This window comes from Plectropomus leopardus, chromosome 14 (genome assembly GCF_026936395.1).
Source record: "Plectropomus leopardus strain MGB_pleo_1.0 chromosome 14, ASM2693639v1, whole genome shotgun sequence".
NCBI classification, from domain to species: domain Eukaryota; kingdom Metazoa; phylum Chordata; class Actinopteri; order Perciformes; family Serranidae; genus Plectropomus; species Plectropomus leopardus.
Window position 1 is genome coordinate 13553793 of NC_142189.1, and position 26184 is coordinate 13579976.

At 44.2% G+C, this 26184-nt stretch overlaps 1 protein-coding gene across 4 annotated transcripts in view; it reads right to left on the bottom strand.

Annotated features, from left to right (window-relative positions):
- meis2a (Meis homeobox 2a) overlaps window positions 1-26184 on the bottom strand; it is an 89598-nt gene that overhangs the window by 28444 nt on the left and 34970 nt on the right. For 3 of the 4 annotated variants that reach the window (XM_042500278.2, XM_042500280.2, XM_042500279.2), the window contains exon 9: window positions 24959-25104. In XM_042500278.2, the coding sequence (XP_042356212.1) occupies window positions 24959-25104 (146 nt within the window). The remainder of the gene's footprint in view (window positions 1-24958; window positions 25105-26184) is intronic. The other variant, XM_088087067.1, reaches the window with a different exon arrangement.

A 26184-nucleotide genomic window follows, 5' to 3' on the forward strand; every position in this document is an offset into this window, starting at 1 on the left:
CCTACTCCTGACCTCCACCCAACCCCGCCCCTCCCTCTGCACTGTATAGACATTCACAGCTTCCACGTGTCCACCCACACACACACACACACACACACACAAACAATTCAGTGTTAAACCTGTCAGAGCTGGCCGAACAAGTTTGTCAAAACTGTCAGCTATGATAACCCCCTTTCCTATCCCCACCCCGCCCACACACAAACAACATATAGTGTACACACAGAACATATGCACCACAAAAACAAAAAAAACAAACACTTATGAGTACATGTCAAACAAGACTTTCAAGCAAGCCTACCAACAGATACTATGGCGCCTGAGAATCCTTTTATAATACCAAGCAACAGAACGAGTGGGCGCAGATTTGCAGTGAATACATTTATCTTTCCTTGAATGTCTGACATGTATCCTGGTGGTGGCTCTTTCATAGAGAGCAGCTGAATACAGAAGAACAGAATGCTGTGAAATCTCCTTCGCAGCCTCGCCAAGATTTTTACCTGAAAATGTAATTCTGCGACCACGGCTGCAATGATACTATTTGTGTCAGGTCCAATCTAGAGAACATGGGCTGATATAAATGGCAGACCTTGGGCTGCCTCGCTCCCCCTGGGCCTGCTATGAAGCATGACAAAACAACAGTGATCGCTGGTGACAGATGTCTTTAAGGGCCAGATTAGGAGTCGGGGCGCACGCAAACGAAACAAATGAGACACTATGTGTTTCATTCACACACTGTAGACAGACGGCGTGCATGCACACAGAGTTACACATTCACACACAAATATTCGTAGACATGACACCTGCAAATCAACACACACAAAAATTCCTTTTTTGAAAAACTGACACTTAAATCCTCCTCTATTTTCGGGGGGTTTCAAGCTCCATTAACACACATTCTTCCCCTTTAACGAAAACACCTTTAGCCTCAAGACTTTTTTTTCAGCTCCACACTCATTGAGAAAGCAAATTTCATGAACGTCTGCCTGCCTCGTGTTAATTGAATTCAATTTTAACTTGAAACGATAACAGTTGCTCAAGAACAATTTTCTCATTTACTGCTGAAATAATTGATGTAAGTGAGGTTTCATATCAGCGGAGAGGACAATTTCTGCTTTCAGGTGGCACTGCCTGTCTAAATGTAGTCTGTTTTAATTAAAGGAGAGATGGGGGGAAAAATGGTTTGAGGAATGTGCTCAATTAATAACAAACAAGGCCGAGATTGGACAAATAATGAGTCCCGGCTGCAGAGAGGGATTACTCTGATTTGTACTTGTGTACGCAGTCCCTTTTAATATGCTAAAAATTATTAACAAAGGAAAGATGATAATGCTTGCATAGGAATACATTTTTTGATTGCCAGGCGCTGACATTTCCTTGGCTCGGGCAGACAAAGCAAAGTCTATTGGGTACTGTGTGTGTGTGTGTGTGTGTGTTTGAGTGTGTAGAATGTGCAACAGATATACAGATCTACATCTCCGTGTGTGTTTGTGTGTCAGCTCTGGACAACAACATGTAATAAGAGTACAGCCGCTCTTTCCCTCCCCCTTACACTCCTGGGCTTCCTCTGCGTTTTCACATTAGCTGTGACCTCGGTCACGATCAAAACACGCTTGCAAATATAACAGGACACACTCCCTCCCACTCTTTTTTTGTGCATGCACACTACACAAACATATACACCAATTGAGACATAGCTAAAGATGATGTGCTATGGAGGTGCGGGGAGAGGAGCAGCCTAGATTGGAAATGTGAGTGGGTCATTTACATTGTATTAAGGCTTCCTCAGCCTCTCAAGCCTAGACCCCGGTCATCAATCGCCTACTGTCAGCCGAAGCGCGCTTTAGCCTGGTGATAAATACGCCGGCCAGCGGCATAGCTCGTCCAGCAGCCACCGCGTAATGAATGGTTTGAACAAACAAGAAAGATGTCTCATCAAGGAGAGTGGGGACGTTAAAGCCCCCCTCGCGTACAAAACCCCTGAGTAAGGAGATTTACTCCGACCACATAGACACGACACTAAAAAAAATCCTATTTCGTTCATCTCATACCCCTCCCAGCTCTTGCTCATTCCCCTCTCCTTGCCTCCCTGTGTCAGACATCGCCCCCCTGCAACCCCAAGACTTGCATGCACTTGCACATATGCACACAGAGAAGCAAACACAGACAATTTATCTATCTGTCCTCAACTCTCTCTCTCTAGCCTTTCTTGCTGACCCCCCCTCCCCAACACACACATAGTTTTTATGGCTGTGACTGCAGCCCACCCACACTTTACGTTGTAGCAGCTTTCCTTAAAATCTCAGAAAATGGTGTGTGTTGGTGGCAATGGCTACACACACACACACACACACACACACACACACACACACACACACACACACACACACACACACACAGACGTGAGAAATAAGCCTGCATGGTGGGCCTGGCGGTTACAAGACTGCAGCAGCCGTGAAATTGGAGAACGGCTATTTAGACCTCTGAGTAACCTCTTAATGTTAATTGCCTCAGTAAAAAAAAAATTTTAGTAACTCAACCAATGAGTGCAAAAAATCTGATACGAAAAGAGTAAACGTGAGCTGAATTGGTGAATAAATATTAAACAGAGAGCTAAATGTGTTTCTTCCTCGAGATGTCCTTCTCTCCCCTCAGGAGACAGTATGACATGGTTATTTAATGGATGAAACACAAACACAGAACAAGATCAAAGATGGTATTGATAATCTCCCCCACTAGCTTTGGATCCGCTCAATATGTTCAGTTACAAACACCAAGGCCAATATCCTTAAAAGAGGATTGACCGCAAAACGTAAAACAGCCAGTCTATAAATAATTAGAGCCAGAAATGAGCAGCTTCAATTTGTCGTCCGGGGCAGCGGCAGATCGAAAACAGCTCTGTTAATTATGCTAAAGCCTGTTAATGGCACGAGTGCGCACTATCCTGATGCGCACATGTTGAACTCCTACAAGCTGACCCGAAAAGCACAGCCAAGCATCAACATAAACACAAACACAGGCGCAGGTGGATCACATTCTGCCAGTCATTGAGAATCAAGCAGTTTGTGTGTGTGTGTGTGTGTGTGTGTATGTGTGTGTGTGATGGCTAAATTACAGGGTGTGATGTGCTCTGTGCTCTCTGATAGTGCTGGATGAAATGGCCCCTGTGGTTGCTGAACATTACAAGCCAAGGTGGCTCCATCATCTGCTGTGTTCGCTCCTTAAACCCCCCCTGAGCCCCAGCATGGTGTTTCACCATACACAATAACCACATCTACAGCCGGACCGCTCACTCCACACCTTTCGTCCACACTCACTCCCTTCTACTCATGCAACATCCAGCTCGCTATGTATCAGATTCATACTCTCCCGACACCTATTCGCTGCCGTTGTCAAACCCCACAGCACGATCATTATCCCTGCCGCTCCATTCAACCCTCGCCGCTTCATCCGCTCCGCCCCCCTCCCCTACGCTCACCGAAACCTGCAGCCCCCTCGCCTGGTGGACCCCATTGATGAATGACATCATCAGTGTGTGACATGAGTTATGGAGCCGGGTCATAAGGTCGCAGTGGGCTTGCAAACCTATTCCATGCTAATGACTCACAGGAAATCACAGGCCATTGGCTGTTTACCCTGTTGCCGTGGCAACACAAAGGGTTTGCTGATGATGATTTGTGTGATTTTAGTCCCAGTTTTTTGGCTATGTCCAGAATACAGGCAAAACTGTCCCAAATCTGATTTTTTTTTTTATTATTCAAGTGTGACTCAGGTATGTTTTTGTGTGTACGCAGAACATACATAGAATCTGATTTTGTCATTCCTGATTTGGGCCACTTTCATGTGGTTCTAAATCAGACACAGGTCACTCTATATCAAGGATACAAAATTTGCTTTGCCCAGGGCTAACTTTTGCAAAATGACAGGATGCCAAGGGCTAGATGCATCAGCCCTGCACAGGTCAGCTTTATGCAGGGGCGTTTCTACAATTTGAGGATGTTCGGGGTTTACGTTGGACCTCTGTCACTTATTTTGATAAACAGGCTCTATTTTGCAGGATTTTATGAAATCTGGCACCTTTATTGATATTAAAAGTGATAAGAAAAAAATCCCAGTGTGAATACATTTTTCATTTTGAATTAGAAAATGGTTGGGGGGCTAACTGGGGGGCTGTGAATTGAGTAACTCTACCTGAGATCGTCGACTGATTGTTACACTTCTATGTTAGTGGGAGTCATCGGTGAATACAAACATGGAAGAAAAAAGGAAAATAGTATTCTCTTTCCTCATCCTCATTGTCACCTGCTCATCAATTGGCTAGGCTTCGCTGCATATCAGCTTATGAAACTCAAATGAAAACATAAATGCTGACTTCAGTATGCTGTGTGTCACATCTTTGTTATTGTTTTGTGCATGAGGGTCATTCACGGCCACAGTTCATAATGGACTATGACACTGGCCACATTTAAAACGTTTTTACCATTAAATCCTACACACGAGACCTTTGAAATAAATAATGTAAGCCCCCCCAAAAATCATTGGAGCAATAAATCCAAATTGAGCACTAGGGCTTGCAGTGTGAATTTGTCAGTTGGATGGGATTATTAGGAAATCTGCATCTATATTTTTCATTTTTATGAAAGTGCTCTTTTAAAAGTATTTGACTTAATAAAGTGTCAAATGCTAAACAGACATAATTCTATAGAATAACTTTTTGCATAGTGCTGCGTTATGTGTTGGAAGTATTTGATGGGCTTCACTGTGTATTTGTGTCTAGTTTTACAGCGATATTGTATCGCAGTATTCTCTTTCATATATGCCTTCCCCACATTGATTGGAATCTTATTTGTTTTTAATCAAAGCGACTGGAGGACGATAATAATATTCACTGTCAGAAATAAATGCAATCAAATATAGGAATGACATTTTAATATGGATTCTGCATGGAGCCGGGATAAGATTGGCACATTTTAAATATCAAGTTGCCGTTGTTAATAATGCCACAATTGGCTTCTTTGACAAATGACAATGAGATTGAATGCATATCGGCATTACCGGGAGATCAAACAGATATGACAAATAAATCCAGTTGGAGTTTTTGAATCCATCACGCGTGTTTACTATGCACAGAGCAATACCTGGCTTTTTAGCTGCAGTTTCTGACAGATTTGGTGGTTTAAATTGAAGGATACAGTTAATTACTTCCGTCTGTAAACATCAACTAGATTGACGAGTGACAATTAGGGCAAAAAAGAAGAGCTTCATCTTTCTCCGACAATGATTTTTCAAATTTCTGATATAAACTGCAAAAAATTATTTGTGTCCAATTACAATTGTGTAAAGTTACAATTACAAGTAATGCAGCTTTGTGATTTCAAAAATCAAATTGGTTGATTTCATCAATTATGATCTAATGTCTGATCTACTCTCATGCTAGCTGAGCCCAAACTACAGATTGATTAAAATGATTCTATTGAAGTATTTCCATCACCATCTTCATATCCAACTGCATTTTAATCTCTGTGCTCAACTTTATCTTTAACCCCATTGCTCTCTCATCGCTCTCTCACTCCCTCTCTTTGTGTGTTTTTGGGCGGGTGGAGGCCGGAGGGTTTTTTGGGTGTTTGTTTTATTTTACTGGGAACTACACTGCTTCCTGACAACAGGCTGAAAACAGGCAAGAATGCCACATGACTCAATGACTCAACCCTGCTGCTCTCGCTTTCTCTCTCTCTCTTGCACACACACACACACACACGCAGACACAGCCAACTTATAAACAGAACTCACATGATGCCAACCTACAAAACCGCACACACTGCATGCCAGCCTCTGATAACAGCAAATGAAAGTACATCCATATCTACACCTCACACGATCTGCATTCAGAACATACCACAACACTTGTGTCTCTCTCACTCTAGACTCCGGCGCTTCCACAATAAGTGTAAGGGCTCTCAGCGGACTGCCCTCTGACAGTAAAACAGTGATGATTGCAAATACGAGGCGGACTGGCGAGGCCCGCGGCATCTATAATAGAGCAAAAGGGCCCCCAGTCTGTCTGTCTGCCTCTCTGACTGGCTGTCTGGCCGGCTGGTTGGCTGGCTGGTTGGCAGTGCATCAGTACTACTACTGCTGTTGCTGCTGCCATGGCCCGCCACAACAATCGCTGGCTGAGCTCCTGAAGCCAGCTCCTGGACCACAGCCAGCAGCCTGTTTGCTCTACACCATTAATTTATGTTCACTGGAGATGGTGCAAGGTTGTAGAGAAGCTCTACAGCATAACTGCCCCTGCTCGCCTGCCAAGCTACAGTAACAGTAAAGTGGGGTGAGGGGAGTCAGGAGGAGAGAGGAATGAATGGAGGGGTGAGGAAGGAGCCCTGGAGGATATGCGAGATATAGGCATCTGATTGTACCAAGCTCCATGAGGCTAAATAGCAATCACTCCCACACAATCCCAATGCACCTCCAGACTTTGCGGATCGACCAATGAAAGGAGAGATGTTTTAGGGGAACGTTCCCAAATGCTATCACGCATAATGATAATAAGGTATCACTTTTATCCAATAAAGAAAAGGGTTTATTATCTATGCAGGAATCTGCAAAAGACTCCCAAAACGGGGAGCTCAACCTCATAAATCTATTGGAGTTTGCCAACAGTTATATACACAAACTGTGTGTGTGCTCTGTTGTGGACCTGGTCTTATTCGCGGCCCGCAGCCATAGAGATGCGCCTATTTAATCGTCAGATCGAGTTCATGGCTTCTTTTTCCACCACACGGCTGCCCCTCCACTTTCAAGAGGAGGAATACGATCCCGCCATCCTTACAACGGGGGCCTGGTCTCCTCTCAGTCTCTCCCTCTCTCTCTCATTTCCGTCGATCTCTCCTTCTGCTGTACTCCATAGGCCCCAGCAGCTATCCCTTTCTCGCTACGCGCTAACCCGTCTGGCCTCGTCTCGTATCCTCCTCACTCCACCTCTTCTCTTCTCCTCTCCACTCCTCTCATCTCGCCACCCCCCCTCCTCCCCTCTTTCAAAGTTTCCGCTCGAGCTTTAAGCCAGGTCCTAGAGGGCAGGAATTTGGCCTGGTTTTTCAGACCAGTCTGTTGGCTTTGTTGTGGTAACTGGCTGCTCAGGGGCACCCAGCTCTGTTCTGCTCTGCTCTCCAGCTCGCCTGATGTCAACACACAAGCCACGCTCACTACTCGCTCTCAAGAAATCTTTAAAACATCTTGTTGCAATGACTACAGCTGAGCCAAAGAGTCATCCTCCTACAAAGGGTTTTGTTCCTATTAAATTTCAATAACTTTACATTTTCAAGTCTGTTTTTTAATAATGCTCCAAAAATGAGCCTCCTGTTCTTTTATACTGTATGATGTAGCTCGTTGGAAGTGTTAAGTAATTGGTCTCTTGCCTTTGCGAGGGACTTTTAGGGCCTATAAGCAGATCATTAGAGGCCTGGTGGGCCTGTCAAAGCAGAAGACCCACCCACTTTGGACAACCTTATATCCACACCACTTGTCACTGTTGCCAGTCATAAAGTCACTGGGAGCACATGCTATAGCTAAAGCAAAGTGAACAAACTAAGCCTCTGAATAAACATCGGCACTGGTTTAATGACGTATGCACACATTGTAAAAAAGCAATGATTTTCTATACTGACAGAGTTGGCCTGAGAAAACCTTTGACACTGGTGAAACAAAAAAGGACACAACCAAAGCTTACACACACAAAAAATGTTTTGTCTAGTTCTTATAATTTCATATGGAGAGAGAACTAATTTCTGTTTCTGCTACTGTCAGCTACTACTTTAACTTCCTGACAAATAGGTTTCTCTCATTCAACTTCATAGATCCACAATGTTCTGCATCAAACAGGTCTATATTATTAGACACTATTTAGGCATACTGAGGCCCCGTCTACACGTATACAGATATTTTTAGAAATTAATATTTTCCTCTTCGTTTTGGCCTCTCGTCCCCCAGAAACTATTGTTTTACACCAGGACTGTTCAAACCAACTGATGGTGGGATACTTTTCAGAGTGGGATTGTTGTCGATGGGAAATGAAGGAAAACTTTCATATTTCCAGAGGATCAATTGTATGTTCAAGTGAGCTCCTTTATCCTTAAATTAAACAAGAATTACCAGAGATGAGACTTCCAGTATGGTGGTTTGAAAAAGCTAACGTTTACCTGTACGCTTTCCTAGCTTTGTGAAAAATCTGCCTTTACTTGCAACAAGGGAAGACTATGAAAGACAGCTTTTCAGGTTTTTTGTGTTGTTTTTTTAATTGTTTTCATTTTTTGTTTTTTAGTGTGTATGGAGATTAGGGCTGTCAAATGATTAATTTTTAAAATCCTGATGAATCGTAGATTTTATATGGTTAATTGTGATTAATGGCATTTTTTTAAACCACGTTTTCAATTCCATTATTTTGCATTTCAAAACAGTTATGAAGTCCATATTGACAAGGTAAAGCAATTCTTGCCAGATTACCAAATTGTCTTAAATAGGAATCAAATTAAAGCAAAAAAAAAAAAATGCATGGGACTACAATAAAGACAGCATGTCTTTTAAGGGCAGACTCGTGAGTACCCATAGAACCCATTTTCATTCAGATATCTAGAGATATCTATGCTGGGAAAGCATAGGGGGCAAGACAGTAGTCCACATAGAGCCCGCTGATAAAGTCTGTTGGGAAAGGGACTTAATATTAACATACAGGGTCTCTTTAAGTTTATCCTCTTTCTCTATTGTGGTCTGCAGACTTTGTTTAACTTCCTAAGTCAAAGTAAAGTGGGGCTGATCTTCAATTGAAACAGAAACAGCGTAATTTGTGGAGAGATGGACAGACCGAGGGAGAGAAAAGGGGGTGTGCTCGCTCTTCAAATAGAAGCTTCTGAGAGTTTCCACTTGACGGTTCTCCCTTTCATTGTGCATTAACTTAATGAGCATAAGTATTCAAATACACAACCCGGACCTCTTTTAGCTCTCTCTCTCTTTCTCTCCTCTGTCTCTTTAAGGCTCCACATTCTCGAGAGAAAGGCCAGTACATTCTAATAGTGAGCCTCAGGACACAACAACAAGAGCACAACCACTTACAGAGGACAAACAAGAAACCCCCGGGGCCAGCTATGGAATGTCAAGCCAATTTGAAAGATATCACAGGACATTTGTAATGTCAATTTTTGTTTTCAGGTCAAAAATCAAAGACAAACATTGTGGGTAACATTTGTGCGTTACAGTGCGGGCAGGAACACCCCCCTCCCCCGCTGAAAAACAGCTGCAGGGGACACTTCCTGTTTGCTAATGATGCTAAATGTGTTCAAGTCAACCATGTCAAATTTTCTCTCCCTCTGAATGGACAGCTGGGGTGGAAGGAGAGGTTTTCTCCTGTCTCCCTTTTCCTCTGCCAGTGAGAGGAGCTCTCAGGGCCGTGACAGACAGACACTTCAGATCATGTCCCTGTCAGTGAGACAGAGGAGCACAGCCGATGGTAACCATAGGTGCATTCATCTGAGATCACAAGTACTTCCATGGAACAAAGCCAGCCAAGCCCTGATCAGTCACCACCCCGTCCATACCTGTTGTGTCTGTTCTCTTTTTACTCAATACCGTTTTTGCCTCTCAGAAATGCACGTCTTTCTGAGCTCTCCTTTCATCTCGGGGTGCATGAGTCAAGGAGATATCTCCTGTCATTTGCTCAACACCCAGGGGCGGCTGGCTGCATGGGGCTGTGTGGACTGACAAATGCCCTCAGGATCTTTCACTTTCTTAATGTTCCTCAAAGCAGAGTCGACATGTGATGTGGAGTTAAAATGCCTTTGTGAAGTGCCGCCAAAAAAAAAAAAAAAAGAGAGGAGAAGAGAAGGAGTGGTAAGGCAGGGATGTAGCTTTTAGGCCTGGTTAATAGCAGTCGATCTTTAAGTGCATTCTTCCATCCTCTCCTTCTCTCTCTCCTTGTAGTGCTCTTAGGGCTCAATCCTGCCCGGGGGCCGAGGTGACCTTTGACCTGGCTGGCCTGCCTTGCTACAGCCCTCTCGTTTGTTAGGGGCTTTATCCACTGACAAAGCAGGCAGGAAGTTGGCAGCCACCCAGCAGCCCCATGGGAGGATGACCATCAGCTAGCTCAGCTTACCGCTTATTACAGGATGGTGGGGAGCATGTGTGTGTGTGTATGTCTGTCTGTGCACAAGCGTGTGTGTGCCCTTGTGCTCGCATGTGTACTTGCACAAGTACATTTACAAACAAGCAGTGTGTGCATGTGTAACTACATGTATGTTTCACCACACACGTGTGTGCTTGTGTGCACATGAATCAGAAGTGGCCGACTTTTTTCTTTTTTTTTGTGCTGGCAATTTTTTACTATGCTAGCTAATGACACGCAAAGAATAAGCCTGGAAGCTACGGACGTCCCTGTCTCTGAGCTAACCCGATCAGCTACGCATGTTAGCAACAATCAGGCAACCTTCCAGCCGCTGGACTCAGGGGACCCCAGCACACTTCTCTCACTCTCTTTCTCTCTCTCTCTCCACTCTTTCTCTCCTCCTCCTCTCTGCAGCCTGCTCATCAGAGCGCTCAGAACAGCTCACTAAAACATTATATCATAAGACACTCCAGTTTCACTCTCGCCACTCCATAAAAGTCAGGTAATTCATACTTCATTTATATACCTTCCCATTAATAAAGCTGATGAACTTTTACTCCTTAAATCTAATGGGCCATTTTGCCGTGGCTGCCAGCGCTCGCCGTTTTCTCTGTCTCTCTCTATCTGCTTCTTCTCTCTTCTCCTCTCTCGGAGAATCCACAGTCACTGCTCACGTACAGTGCTTTATGGGTGAAGAGAGAAAAAGAAGGATTTAGAGATTTTTGAGGCTTTTTACTGACCTCTTGCCACAGACAAGCAGTGACACGTACCGTACGGTGATGTTAGCGATTGGTTCTCTCTCTCTTTACCTGGGTCTCTATCTGGGTGCAACACAGGGTCATTGACCTCTGGGCCTAAAGCAAGGCATGATGGCTCCCCAGCTCGGAGGCTGTTGACAAGCATCTGTGTTCTTTTCAACAACTCGTTGAACCCCCCCCCCACTCCTTCCCTTCTCAGGAATGTAACACAACCGCTCACTGAGGTAACCCAAGCCCCTCCCCTCTTCCCATCCTTCATTTACAGAAAGAAAAAGAGACAGAGTGAGAGAAAGAGAGTGAAAGCAAGACCAACTGGGGGTGTTGGACAGCTGTCCCCCATCTCCCCATCTAACTCTTGCTCCCTCTCTATTTCGCTTCCCTCTTTAGATTTGCTTCTAGCCAACTGCCTGTGGAATAATTAATGATGCAATTGAGCTGAGGAGAGGACTCTGACCAGCAGGGGCCGTCCCTGAATGCCTGGGTAGCCGTTTTATGGAAGACCGGAAAATAGAAAGCGAGAGACACAGGGAGATAGATAGGCAGAGGAAGAGGGAGACATAAAACAGTCAGACAGTGAGGAAAAAGAGAGTGTTAATAGTCGTTTCCCCCAACAAGCCTTAAACCCAGTCTTCCTCTCTGTTTTCGTCCCCTCTAGTCTAATCCTCCGTCCCCATCCCCCCGCTCCTCTCCACCATCCTGATGGCGGGATTGGGGGGCCTGACCTGTCTGGTGATTGATGGTAATGTCTCAGGAAGTCATTTTCCCCGACAGCACCCCGCCGCCTTTCACCAGGCCTGGTGCAGAGGTGAGCCCATCACATGGATGCTTTTAACTCTTTGCTCGCTTTCCACCGAGGTCTCCCTGACCCATCTCTCTGATCTCCATCCTCCACACTACACCCTATGCAACCACCAACCCTGTATGTCTGACATCACGAGTGAAAAAGTTGGTGACATAAGATTTAAAAGTTTGCAGAGAAGTGAAAACAAGGGTATCTTGGCAAGAAAAACACAGGCCATCTTGAAGTGGATCTGCCAAGTGGCCCCTAATTCAGGTTGCTGGGGATGGATCCCCACGACTCCATTACTGTCAGCGCTTACCACCTCCATTATGGCAATTAGGACGTGGTTCCAACACTAGGAATGCTTTGCTATGCTGTGGAATTGCTAACATCTGCCGTGTCTCCGCTCCATGTGTCAGAGTAGAGTTGTCTTTTCTTAAACACACATCTTTTTACAGTCACACTCTCCACTCTCTCTCCTTCTCTTTTCCTCACGCTTCTTCAACGCCGCTCTCCACATTTATTTTCTTAATTCGAATCAAACTGTGCCTTAAAGAGATCCCTCTCTGTTTGAGTCCAAATAACCTAAAATGATCCGTGAAGAGCCTCGCGGTTCCCGTTTTCAATAGGCTTCATTAGTTTTTAATATCTAGCCAAGGAACGGAGGGGAAAATGGCATGGAGATAATCAATGGAAAGGGGCTGGTAGCCTATTAATCTCCCCCAAAGGATTGTGGGTTAATACACGCTCTTGCATAGGCAAACATGGCTGTGTGGCGAACACATCTGTCTGCCTGGATGGGCTACTTAATGAAACAGCCAGCGTTTGGCTGCTGAGATGGATGTCGTTCCCCCGCTGAAAAATGAGTTCTCTCTCTCCCACTACGCCGAGCCACACATGATAGGGCTCCATTCAATTCACCGGAGACCTGACTGTGTCCCCCGCGTGAGAGCAGCTTAAACAATGAGGGTGCCAGGCAGGACAGGCAACGCATGGCCACTAGAGCAAGTCTTCATGGAGATCATATCAGGGAATCCTAATGTGAACAAGAGGTTGACTGATCTGGGAATGAGAGAAGACAGAGAAAGACTAGAAGAGAAGTAGTACAGTAGGCAGATAAAGAAGAACAAGGGAGGATAGAGATGAAGGCTGAGCCACCTGGGATAGATAAGCAGGCTCAATGTGTCTGAGTGACAGTGTTTGTGTGTGAAAACTTTGGTGTGTGTGTGTGTACCAGACTGTGTGTATGCAAGGGTGACAGTTTCTAGAGGTTTGGGGTCTTTCGGCAGAAAATTTTGAGCATCAAACACTTAATTTCCTGCATTTGGTGAATTTTTCTGCATCAATTTGGGCCTTTTTTGCATCAATTCATAGTGTTTTTCAAAATAAAAGTCTGCCTCTTTCATGTTTATTAAAGGGAACAAATGCAAATTTGAAATATTGGGAGCAACATGTCCCCTGCTTCCTGCTCAAAATCGACACCTATATATGTCCATGCATGTGCAAGCATTCTTGCCTATCTGCCAGGACATGTGCGTATGTTTCTGTGTGTTTATTCTGACAGTGTCGGAGGTGACCCCCGGTCAGGGAGTCCTGTAACCGGAGCTCACCTCCGGTTCTGCAAGCTCTTCTCTCAGTGTGCTAAACAGCCACCTGAAGACAGGATTAGCCATTGTGACCCGGCCCCAGAGGTAACTGAGATACACCTCCAGGGACAGACATGAAACACACACTGTCACGTGTTTTTGCAGCGACACAGCCAGGTGGGAGGAGACAAGACACATAGGAAGATAGAGGTTAAAAAAAAAAAAAGCTGTAAAACTGAGACAGGACGGGACAGGTGGCGACAGGGATTGTAAGAGCAAACAGGACACCTATAAGAGGATGAATGCAAGCAGGATACAGTGTAACGACGAGCAAGCTAAGTTGAAGGTGTCAGTGGTGTTTGCTGCTGTCTAGTGAAAACAACGAATCAGAGCATAAGAGGATTGGGCGACCTAACCCTGTGCCTTGGGGGGTAGCTGAGATTTGTGTCTGCATGGAAATTGATGCCTGTCAGCCTGTCTATGACTCAACTCTGACAGCATGCATGCATGTGTGTTTTCGTGTGCACATACAAAGTGTGCGTGCTGCGCTGTGACAAATGAGCTGTGCTTAATTTGCGACTGATTATGCGGGCTGCTGGTGCCCTAAACCCCCTTTGAACTTGTAATTGCCCCTGGTTTCAGTAATGAACATTAAGGAGGATTCAGAAACGTGTGGCTAATTACACATTTGCCCCCTCTTTTTCATTTATTCATCTTCATGCTGGATGAGAAAGGGGAAAAAGGAGGAGCAGGAGTGGTAGTGGTAGGAGTATGAGAGCCAAGGAGGAGGTTCTGGGTTGGGAGGCATACACTGTTGTCGCCCTCTTTATCTAAATAATTGTACAAGCTGGTTTATGGGCTTTAGAGAGGTGCTTTGTGCGTCAGTCCCTGCAGCCCTGGGGATATAGGGACTAGCTTTCCTCATGATCAATATTCAGAGAGATTCACATCTGGAGCCAAGGCCTGCTCTGCTTAGATTTGGATTTATATATATTTATTCTTTCTTTTTTATTTGATTTCCTTTCTGTGGTTCTCTTCCCTCTCAATCCATCTGCTTAATCTTATCAGCATGTGGTATTTTTTGATACAGGGATTGCTATCTATCACACATTTGTATAGCCTTTCATGATCTTAGTGGGATGTGGCTGCAGAGAAATGTGTGGAGAACAGACACACACGGCTCAATATATATATATGCTTGGCAGAGCTGCTTGAGCAATGGAGCATTCTGGGTAAATGGCTGCGGTGCAGGGAGGGTCCACTGAGGCTAGTGGAGGGGGAAGAGTTGGGGAAAGGAGCAACAAATTGACCCGCTATGCCTCAGTCTTTGATGTGGACTGGGCTCACTCTTAAAAACCAGTCCATATGTTCAGAGGGGGAAAGAGAGAGGATATCAATGGGGGAAAAATGAAAAGGTGAGGAAGTGGGGGGAAGAGGTGAGAACAAGAGACATGGCTCCCAGTTATAAGGACCCCACTGTGCTGGAATCCCACTGCCTGCCCCTGGACTGAGCGGCGGGCAAAACAAAAGCATGCATTTGAGAGGAAGGGAGGGGAGAAAAATCACACAAAATGGCAGGAGTGGGATTTGGTGCAGCCAGGGTCCCATGACAAACCAAACAGTGCAATGCAAGGTCTGTTTTTGATTTCTACTCAATGCCTCCATCCCTCAACCTTTTCTCTTTCCTCGCCTCCCTCCCTTCTTTTTACCATTTCCACCGCTTGTGCTGCTCCTTTTTCCCCTTTTGCATTATTCTTCTCTTGGTGTGAGATGAATATCAAAGCAACTGCTGGGGCAGCTTGGAGGCCTGCAGCAGAATCTCATTGGCCTCAATGGTCCCCAGCATGCAGCAGCCACCGTTCTAGCAGCTCTTGCCACAACCCCGCAATCAACCGTGGGAGGGGGGATGTGAGGCTAGCCTGCAGGGCGGTACCCCTGGAAGGGTAAGGGGTAATTTAAGGAAACTAGCTCTAAGATGTGAAACCAAAATCCTCTTATACATTTTGTTATGAGTAAGATAACCCCAAAAGTGTAGAAAAGGGAAAACGGCACAGAATCAGCCACCACCATCTTAATAACCTTGGTTTTCCACCAGGGGCATGTACGCTATCACAGACTTCCTCGCGGGGTCCCTTATTACACATGACGTCATTCAGCGCTATTTCCCAAAGAGTCAGCTCAGCCAGGAACTAGCCGACGGAGCAGTGTTATGACTACAACAGCGGTGGATTGTGCTGCTGTGCTGAAGGCGGGGAAACTGGCGCTGGGGTTTTATCCTCAGCGGAGCACGGGGCCTTAAAAAGGTCTTCTTAGCTTTGTGCATGTGTGTTCTTGGAGGAGTCTCTCACAGTTCAGAGCTGTGAGTTTATAAATCTGACTGCCCTCCACAGGCCAGGGCATGTGCAGTCACCTCTGCAGGGGTCGGTCAGACTCATGCTGCGCTCCTGCTCTTCCATCAGGACACCACTGTTGTAAAATGTCTTTTAAAGAAATGCACATACACTTTACCATATTTACACCCCTTGCTGTTGTCTTACCTGAGGAAATGTTGCAGGTTACTTTTTTAAAATTTTTTTACTAATTTCCTACTAACTCAAACCAATATACTTAGGTGTTAAAGGGTTAACTACTTTAGGCCTAAGAGTTTAATTTCACTCCCTCTGCAGCAGCTGCTCCTCTTATTCATCAATCTGATCAGAACGATCAATTATACATCCCGCGACTCAAACTGCTGCTGATGAAAAAAAAATAACTCATAACAAGTTCTGTCTGTGCTGTGGTCAGACCCACAAAATGTTAGAACTTAGAGGGGACACATTATGACAAAAAAGGGACACACAAGAGTTAAAAAAGGCAAGTTTGCCCCCCTCTCATATCAGCAGCTTCCACCACAGTTAGAAAACACTGCTGCAGAGTTTCACACAGCTTAATCACCTCCATGCAGTGAGAACATGTCGTAAACAGTCCCTTAGCGAAAGCACTCATTTCTGCTACTTCATTAAACAACCTGCATTAAGATGCAAACAGCAGGACTGAGAATTAGCAGGGAGGGAAGGAAAAGAGAAGAAACATGAGGTAGAGGGTGGAGAAGCGATAGGGTTAAGCAGGTATCCCGTCATTTCCACTTGCACAATAACACAATGCCAATCTTGAGAAATAAGCGAGAGTATGGGAACGAAACAGCAAACTTGTCTGCTCTTTTCACAAACACACACACACCAACAGAGTGTATGCAAGGTTAACGTGCCATGCTTTATATGTCAGTGGATTCCACGTGGGGTTAGTTGGCTTTGAAGTGGAACTATGACAGATCTGGATTAGGGGGCAAAGTGTAAAGGTCTGATGTCGGAGCATGAAACGAATTAGGGCTTATTACATTCTAATGCAGCACTAAACCTCTGGAACGGCTACCTACTATGCCAAAGCACACTGTAAACAAGGCTCCCGACACACTCACACTGGGAAATTACCCCGCAAAGCGGCTCAGCAATGATATGGCAAAGTTGATGCGGCCTGTCGTATAATTATACAGCCTGTGAAAATTGGGAGTCACTGGATCCCCCTTCTTAACTTTCTGTTTTCTGCTCCCTCCTTCTATGAAAAAACATCTTGACTAGTAGGGGTAATTTGTTGACGAGAAGGGTGAGACTCTTGTGTGAAATAAAGACTTGAGTGTTTTTTCACTGTAGTAATGTCTGCGTTTGAGTGCTGTGAGGTCTGTCCTTGCTTTGGTGGCCCCTCAGTGGTGGCCCGACCGGGAGAGAACAGATGGCAGGCTGAGGTGGCTTGTGTCTCTGTTTTCCAGGGTCGCTGAGCAGCCGACATAAGAACACAGTGACTAGACAATAGCTCGGCACCAAACCTCAACTCAAGCATCTCCTTTAGGAGTCATTATCAATGACTTTCAATGACTAAACATCACCAAACTACCCTGTCATGTTGTCACCAGCGCCTGGTTTGCAAACACACAAAGCAATGGCTGTTGTCACAAAAGTAACGTGATGACTCTCTTTCCTGCGTCTCCCACTGATAGTCACACATTTGGGCAGCGGCAGTGAACCAAACTGTCGCCTGGGTTGCTACGGGTGACTGGAGAGCTGACTTTTGGGCTCCGAGGCAAACGAGCACATGACAGATTAGTGTGTGGGCCTCCTCCAGGCTTCCACCTCTGTGACCTTTAGGAGCCCCCTCTTTACCCCCTCCTCACCCTTGCTCTTACCCCTAAAACACTCCCCCTCCCTCTCCTCCTTCTGCTTTGTCTCCACCCTTCATCCAAACTCACACAACAAGCAAAGGAGGTGAAAAGCAAACAGATTTTAAATGTACGTCACTGACACATAGTTCCTTTTTTTTTATATTTACAGCTTTAAAGGTACCATAGTCTGCACATTGTCAGGTTCATACTTGTATTTTGGGTTTCTACTGGAACGTTTACGTGCTTTAATGTTTAAAAAACACATTCTTTTTCTCACACTTTCAGCCTGGATGTACCTCTATTTACCCTCTTTCTGAAACGCTGCATTTTTCACATACACTGCAAAACATTTCAACAGAAAATACAAAAAGGACTAAAGTTTGAAACTTGCATTTATCTTGACAGTTTACCTTCTCTATATTAAATAAAACATGGCAATCTGACTTTTTACAATATGGGACCATTAACCCTTTGACATCTGGATTGACATCAGTTCTCTTGTGCTGTATCTAGACCCTTTTCACTAGCATTTAAATCCCTGAAAAAAACAAATAAAAAAAATAAACAAAACTGGTTTGACCCCTTAAAAAAAAATTAGGACAAAACATAATGAGCAACTTGGCAAGAAATGTCCCACACGCACAAAAAAATGCAAAAGGTGACAAGAAAATAATCTAAAAAGTTTCTTATTTTTTCTCTTTTATTGGTGTTTTTTAATTTTCTTTTTTCCTCTATTTCCAGATTATTTTTAATTATTTTTGTTTGCTAATTTCTTGGCCATTTCTTAAGTTGCTTGTAGCCCTCTTCCCATGTTTTTAAAAGAATCAGGTTTCAAAGGGTTAAAAAGTTATTCTTCAAGCAAATCAAGATGTAGGTGAACTTACTAAGCATAAATTTAGAAAATCTTGTGACTTGCACTGGAAAGACAAAGTATGCACCATCAAATATGGAATAAACAGCTTTCAGCAGTTGAGTGTAAAAGGAGAAAAGGCTCGGGTATTTCAAACTGTTTGCAGATGTGCGTCTCCACCAGTTAAATGCTGCTTGTACTGGAACAACACACACGGATTAGAAGGACTAGAGGAGCTTAAACAAAAACTGGGGATCCTACAGAGCTGACTGTTTAGTCTACTCAAACAACATGCCCTCTCTTTTCGAGGGATGGACTTGTACACTTGTTTATCGTATGGGACAAACATCCGTTGCCAGGTTCGGCCCTGCCTGCGCCCATGTCTTGTGAATGACCCTAGCTGGCTCTTTTATGTGCGTCTTTAAAGGGCGGTCGAGAGAGCGGCTCGGAGGGCTCGACCTGACGATGACACCCTGTTGTCATGGAGACTAATGCTATGTTGGGCTGGGATTGGAAGAGGAGGGGGGGGGGCTGTCAGTAATGTCTAATTATGTTTGCAGCACAATTCTCTCATCTCACAAAGTGTGATGTGTCCTCACTCTGTATTAACAGGGCATCTTTTGAGCACTGCTGTGTGTTCACCAGGTATATTTTCATTTAAGTAATTCAGTCAGAAACTGGTTCACCCTTTTCTACCAAAATTTACACATATATGCAGGTTTTTTAAATGTGAGAAAACCCAGTAAAAATAGGCAATAGAGTGTGTTTTTTTTGTTTTGTTTTTTTCTTGTGTGTCAAGTTAGACATCAAAGGCAGGCTCGACGATGGGAAACAGGTTAGCAAACAGCAGACAGCAGCATGGAGGCAAGTGAAAATGTTACATTGGGCGAATTTGCATCTTCTAGGACAGTGAAGGCATGACCCAGCCTACTCTGACTTACTCTGCTCCTGACTGGCTTAACCTACATTCTTACCCTATCCAATTTCACTCCTCATGCCTAAACCTAACCAATCCAAAATCTTCAGCTGGTATAAAACTAGAGCAATGATATTTGTATCATATGAAACTAGATGACCTGAAGAATCAGATGATACCAACCATGCCATGCTAGATTATCAGTGAGGGGGCGGAATAATGCTCCAAAGTTAGGCTAAATTTTGGCGATGGAAGAATGGCATGGCCATTTCACAGGGATCCTTTGACCTCTGACCTTGAGACATCTGATTGAAAATGGGTTCTATGGGTACCCATGAGTCTCCCCTTTACAGACATGCCCATCCATAACTACAGTAGTGTCATATGACCTGGGAGCGAATGCCAATTGTAATATTTTCCATTAAATAAAAAAGGCAGATGTTAGCAGGTTTTTAATTGAGTGCAGAAGGGGCTTCAGGAGAATAAAACATAATGACATATTGTACTGTACTAACAACTGTATATGAATACCATCTAATATAAATATTTCTCATCTGAACACACACTTCTACTACTTACAGTCCAAAGACTTTCAAAATGACCAAGGGATATATCACTTCCTTTTCAAGGAGCCCAGGGGACCAATACACCTGGCTTAGCAGCTTAACAGAATTTCCCCAAACACCCAGGCCAAAGGGTGGCCCGGCACAAAACCTGAGACGCTTGATGCTTGAGAGGGCTACCTCCTTTACTCATCTGACTGACCACTCTCCCCCTCTCTCCCCCTCGCTCAATCTCTCCCTCCCTCTTCTCTGGCCAACACACATGTGTGCCAACTCTCAACTTGCCCCGCTTTGCTTCTGAGGTCCCCTATTTATTTTCATAGGTGTTTGAGGGTTTACACTAGTCAAAAGACAAGGCCAGAGCCCAGAGTGGTATCTTTGTATCTGAGTGCTTCCTGTTTTCATTGCGAGGCCGACCCTTGTCTTTACAGGGGTGAGTAAGGGCTAGCAGGGGGCTAGCAGGGGGTGAGAGGGAAGGAAGGCCAGGGGCGCCAAGGGGCTAATTGTAGATTTTAAAGTTTGCTTTGGCCCCCCCAAAAAAAGCGCATCACCTTGTTCAACAACAAGGCAAAACTCCCATCGCTGCCACCCTCTCTTTTCACTTCTGTCTTACATTCCCTCCATCCACTTATCCAGTGGTGGAATGTAACTAAGTACATTCACTCACATACTGTATTAAAAACTACCACATTTGAGGTAGGGTACTTTTCGTGTCATTTTGTTTTGCTTTGGGTATTTCTTTTTTAAATCATTTGCAGGTTCTTGTTTGTTTTTTTCTTTTAATTTTGATGTCTTTGGGTGTTTTTCCCCCTATCTTTTTCTGTGTTGTTTTTAATAGTTGTGAGGTTTGGAGGTGCTTTTTCTAATTTAAAAGAAAATTAAGTTTTTTTATTTCTCTGCATTCAGTACTTTTACTTTTAATACTTGAAGTTATTATATTTACTTTTACTTAAGCAACATTTTCAATGCAGGACTTTTAATTTTAACAGAATAATTTAACAGAGTAGTATTAGTATTACTACTTTCTACTTAAGTATGAAACTGAACACTTCTTCCACCACTGCACCTACCCTCCGCATCATTCCCTCTTCCTCTCCTGAAATTTGTAGTCCATGCTTTTGAAGTGCAGTAGAACATTTTACCCCTAACAGAGAAGTTTACCTTTCTGATAACATAATCTCCCTGTAGTATTGAAAAGCTTATACCAACAGTCTGGGATTTTCCTTCCCCTAATGTGGCTGGAAGACATCCAGAAACTCCTGGGGAGGGAGGGGGGTATTATAGAGAGAGAGAGAGAAAGAGTGGGAGGGAGCGCAGAGACGGTCTGACCCTCTTCTGCCAGCTAACACCAGCTGATCTGTCCAGCCGTTTGCCAATTACATATGGGGCATTTAAGGTTGCCAGCTCACGTGCTCTGTGGTGCATGTGCATATGGGCTTGACATTAAAGAGACCAGGGTTATCACAGCTCCTCCACAGAGCAACTGTGGAATCTTTGCGTATTTTTTAAGGTCTCTACGGCACCAAAAATGTCATTTTCCCCTGCAGCTGGAATGTGGTTACTTTCTACATGTGACTGTCCTGAAGAAAACCATCTTGCGATTTCTCCCAAGAGAGTGTGAGGTCAGAGTGAAGCAAGGGAGGGTGGGAGGGGAGCAGGAGAGGGCAATTTTGTTATACTGAATCCAAAAGCCAACAGTTGTTACTATTGGCCTGTGTTGTTTTTCCGTGTGTGAGGGGGGTTCTGTCCTTTTGAGCTTTTCAGAGGATGTGACAATAGCTGGATGTTGAGAACATATGTAGAGAGACCCCTGTGGCTCATAGAAGAGGAGCTCCATGCTGGCCCCGCAGTTTGAGGAAAATACAAGGCCGCTCCTTTCACTCCTCACCCCCTCAGTTAATGAATGCATGAATGGCAGAATGCCGCTATAGGCCATTCAGGGGCCAAAGTCCCCAAGAATTCACCCTTGCACAAACGCATCCAGCAATGGCAAATACATTTGCTTAACAAATTAAAAGAAAGGAGAATGGCTAATGGGTGTGTGTGTGTGTGTGTGTGTGTGTGTGTGAGAGAGAGAGAGAGAGTGAGTGAGAGTTTATGGGTGGGAGAATTGGATGGTGAGAAGGGGGATAATTCAATTAGTCCTCTTCCTCAGTAGAAAAATGAAGGAAGGTTAAAAGGGAGGGATTATTATTTGTACAAGACTGGCCAGGGCTTTACACAAAAGAAACAAATGAAGATTGGAGAGAACATCTACAAGCAGGAGATGTGATAAAGGAGAGAGGGACAGAGAGAAAGAGGGCCTTGAAAGCTCTGCTCTGTCTGAATTAACCAGCTCTCTGAAAAATGCGCCCAAGCCCAACATTGGGTCCCCCCTCTCCACCCTCCTTTCCTTTCCACTCTTTCAATTCAATTTTAAAACAATTCTAAAGAAAATTGTTGGCGACTCTTCCAAAAGCTCTGTATGCGTCATTCTGTCTCTTTCTCTCTGCATCTTTTGCGGAGGGGAGCACAGAGGTTGTGTGAGGCTTTCACCAGGAAAGATGCCAAATCATGAGGAAATTTTTAGTCTGCAGTCACATAAGGGTTGTTCACGTTGTTTTGAATACCAGTTTTTGGGCATGGAAGCTTCAGTGAGAAATAGCCAAAATTAATTACAGACGTTTTGGAAACATCAGTTTTCAGTTGATGCAACTAAAACAAAGTGACAATCAGCCACTTTGTTAGCATGTAGGTTAACATTAACTATAATAGTTAGAATAAAAATGCTTAACAAGCAGCAGTCTGTGACTCGCAGAGTGAATAATCCATTTAGAGATGATCTGATCAGATCAATGGATGAGAGGAGCAGCAGCTGCGAGTGGATGCAATCTTTTAGACACAGCAGAATAAATGGTTAGGTTTCACTTTTAATGTGTCTGACGTTCAGCTGTTTTACCTGTGCCCAGAGTACACCCTGCAGAGTGTGATGCAATAATTATCAAAACTGTATTTATGCTCAGATAGTGCTCCTAATAAACAGTCCAGCTCCAAAAATAGAAAATCTATTTGTGGCAGCAGGTGTTTTAATCACATGGCAGGCCGCCACAAATAAATGAATGTGTGAAATCCTGCAAGCTTGTTGTGAATTTGGCATATGCAAGTTTCCTTTGAGAGTTTTTAGAGATCATCTTTGTTAATTCTGAAACTATTCCAGATGCTTGAGGTTTTTCACATCTTGCTGGCGTATCTTTAAGCATATTAAGTGTGGTCAAACTGTCCCAGTTTCTGTGCTGGGCTGCTGGTGACTGACGTTAGATATAAGCAAGTTCGAGTCACAAAACTATCTCTGAGTGTAAATGTTCTTATCTTGAATAACTAATAATAACCAATGTTGATGCATAATAATTAATGTTGTATTACTAGGTCCGAATTTATAGGCTATGTGGGATTTTTGGGTTGTGCATTCAAATCCTGATTTGGACGTCTATTACCATGGCAAAGATCGAAGCTACAAAACATACAGGTCATGGGTTTTTTTTGCATGCATATATGAACGCACACATACATGCATATTATTCTCTAAATATACGAAAAGAGTCAGTTCTACTTCAATAAAACCTTTGCTGTCCCTCCCCTTCAAACACAAACATGACATCCTAGTCCAGGCTCAGGAGAGGAAAAAAATTCTCTTAAATAATAATAATAATAATTTTAAAAAAGTTCATCCACCTCCTTTGAATCAGCCTCTGAATGAAACCTGGTCTGCATGATTTGGTGAGAGGTCTCCAGTCAGAGAGCGATGGAGCTGTGAACAGCTGTGAAGTCATTTTGATAATGATGAGAATAATAAGCATGCAGACTGGCGTGGTGGAGCCGCTAAGGCCTGCGAGGCTCAGGGCTTTGCTGTTGCAGCTTCACTGCTCCTGAATAGATAAAAGTGATTAAAGCACTCCTGATTATCCCTGACCAATATGTAATGGATTTACAGCCCTTTCAATTAGGCCGTATTTGCTGGCCACACATTACTTGGGCTTTTGGTTAGGTAATCAGGGTACAGGGCAGGGGGTTGGCACTGGTGAGGAGAGGGAAGGGGTACAGGGTGCACAGGGGCCACCTGACCCTCTTAAATGTGTGGATGATCCATAAGTCTCTTCTACTTTCTCTCTTTTACCCCCCCATTGTCCCTCCATCTCTGGGACAGGGAGCCACGTGCTCTGAGAGCAGCTTATGTGTCCTGCCACCTCCTCCTGAAATCTGACCTGTGTTGCAAAATCAATACAGCCTGATGTTCTGATAATGTCCTGACATTAGCGAGGGTGGTGGGACATGTGGTCCACTCCCTTTATACATGACACAAACACACACAGACAGACCAAAAAAGAAGACTGACATGTACAGAAAACAGCTACGCTAAAGAGTGTTTCATCATTTTACCAAGTATGTTTGAATCACTGTGGCATTTGAATATTTAATCCCAGCCGTGCAGCATCACTGTGTTTAGCGAAGTGGATGAGTCAATGTCAGAGCTGTCTGATTGAACTGTTTGGCAAACAAACAATTTCCTCTCAGCTATGGAGGAAAAATATATTAGCATCTCAACCTCAAACATAAGCGAGAATGTCACCAAGTCAACTGGATTATAAAATGTGAAATGGATCAAAAGGTGAATAGATTAAAAATGCAATTTTAAAGATGTGATACAGCTGTCAAATTTGTACCCATAACCATCTCTACACCTACACAGGACTTACAGTGAAAATAACAAAATTATGTTTAAGTTCAAGTGATCAGAGTTTTTAAAAAATCAGCCGATATAACACTTTTACACTCACAATCACTCTCCGCTAACTACCACTCCTTCTCTTAATCTACCTCAGAAAAAAAAAACACTCCTCAGGCCAAACAAACAGCGCATCTCATATTGGAGTGAATGTCATGGATTGCTGGGCCGTCTCCCCTCTTGCTCAGAGTGTGCTGAGCAGAGTAAACAGTCCAAACTGATTAGATTGACCTGGTCACTGTGTCCGTCTGACAGGTGGCTGACAGGTGAGCATCACAGCGCTGCTGTCACTCACTGCCTGGCTTCCTCAGTAACGACTATGTGACAGCTGCGTGTATGTGTGTGTGTGTTTCTTCCATGTTCTCATACATGTGTATCTAAAAAAAAAAGGCCTGCTTACCGTGAGATGCTGGAACAGCCACGCCCTCATGATATTAGTGGCCACCTTGGGGAAAATGCCCCGCTTTTTCTGCCTCTTCTTATCCTTGTCTGGATCATCGTCATCTCCTGTGCCAGGCGATGCAACGCTGTTGTCTAAGCCATCTCCTAGACGGAAACCAAACCCGGGTTAAATAACATCCCACTGACTCAGAACACAATACAAAAATCCAAAAAAATTCTCAGAGCTGAAACAGAAAGCACAGGCTGTCAAAGCTAAGTTTAAGGCTCATGAAAAATGGATAAATGGACAAATACCACAGATATGAAAGAATCCAAAAGCACTGCGCTGAGGCCTAGAGAATCGCCGCAGCAAAGCTAGTCTTGTGTAGTGAAGATATGGAGGTGGGGGGATTTACATGGCCTTAGACCAAGGCCCGTACAGCGAGTGAGGGGTTTACACAGAGGCCTAGCTGAGTTGTTCTATACCCCAGAGCACGGGAGAGGGGAATAGGGGTTAATGACTCTAATGTTATGGTTGGACGCTGAAACACTAGGTTTCTCATTCCAGTTCTACAGTAGGAGGAGGAGGAAAGAAAAAAAATGGAGCGAGATGACAAAAAAAAAAGGACAAGGAGCCTTCAAATACAGTAGAGGCTCGGACTCATGTCATTAATTCAATTAAATTTGCATGCTTGACATAATGTAGAGCATTTTTTTTCATCTTTTGAAGAGAGCCAAAGGGGACAGGATGGAGTTATGCAGACATGTACAGTAGATTCATGCATTCATGTTGCGTGCACAGACACACAAACAAAACTCAGAGGAGTTGATCATTCACGGCATCCAGTTGAGACGCATGAAAGTGGGGATGTGATTTGGGGTGGTTCATTGTTGCACTTCGATGCACATAATGGACTCGTCTGCCCCCCCCACCTCCACCTCCTCCCCAAGCCCCTACTCTCTCCTCTCCCACTTGCTTCCCTCGCAGCAACCCACCCCCTCCCCTCCCCATTCCGCCACCAGATTAGCATGACAGGCCAGCGGCGGCTTCGCCTGCATTAATGTCCGTCAGCGTTTGATTTCAAGAGGAAAAAACATGCACATAACCCAGGCACGATTTCTCCTTTAAATCGAAGTTTCCATCTTTGTCCCGTGCCTTTTCTTGTTCCTCTTCCCCCAGCATTAATTGTGCATTAGCAAAAATGATTTACTTTTAACAGTCATAGTTATTTTTTCTTGCCCCCG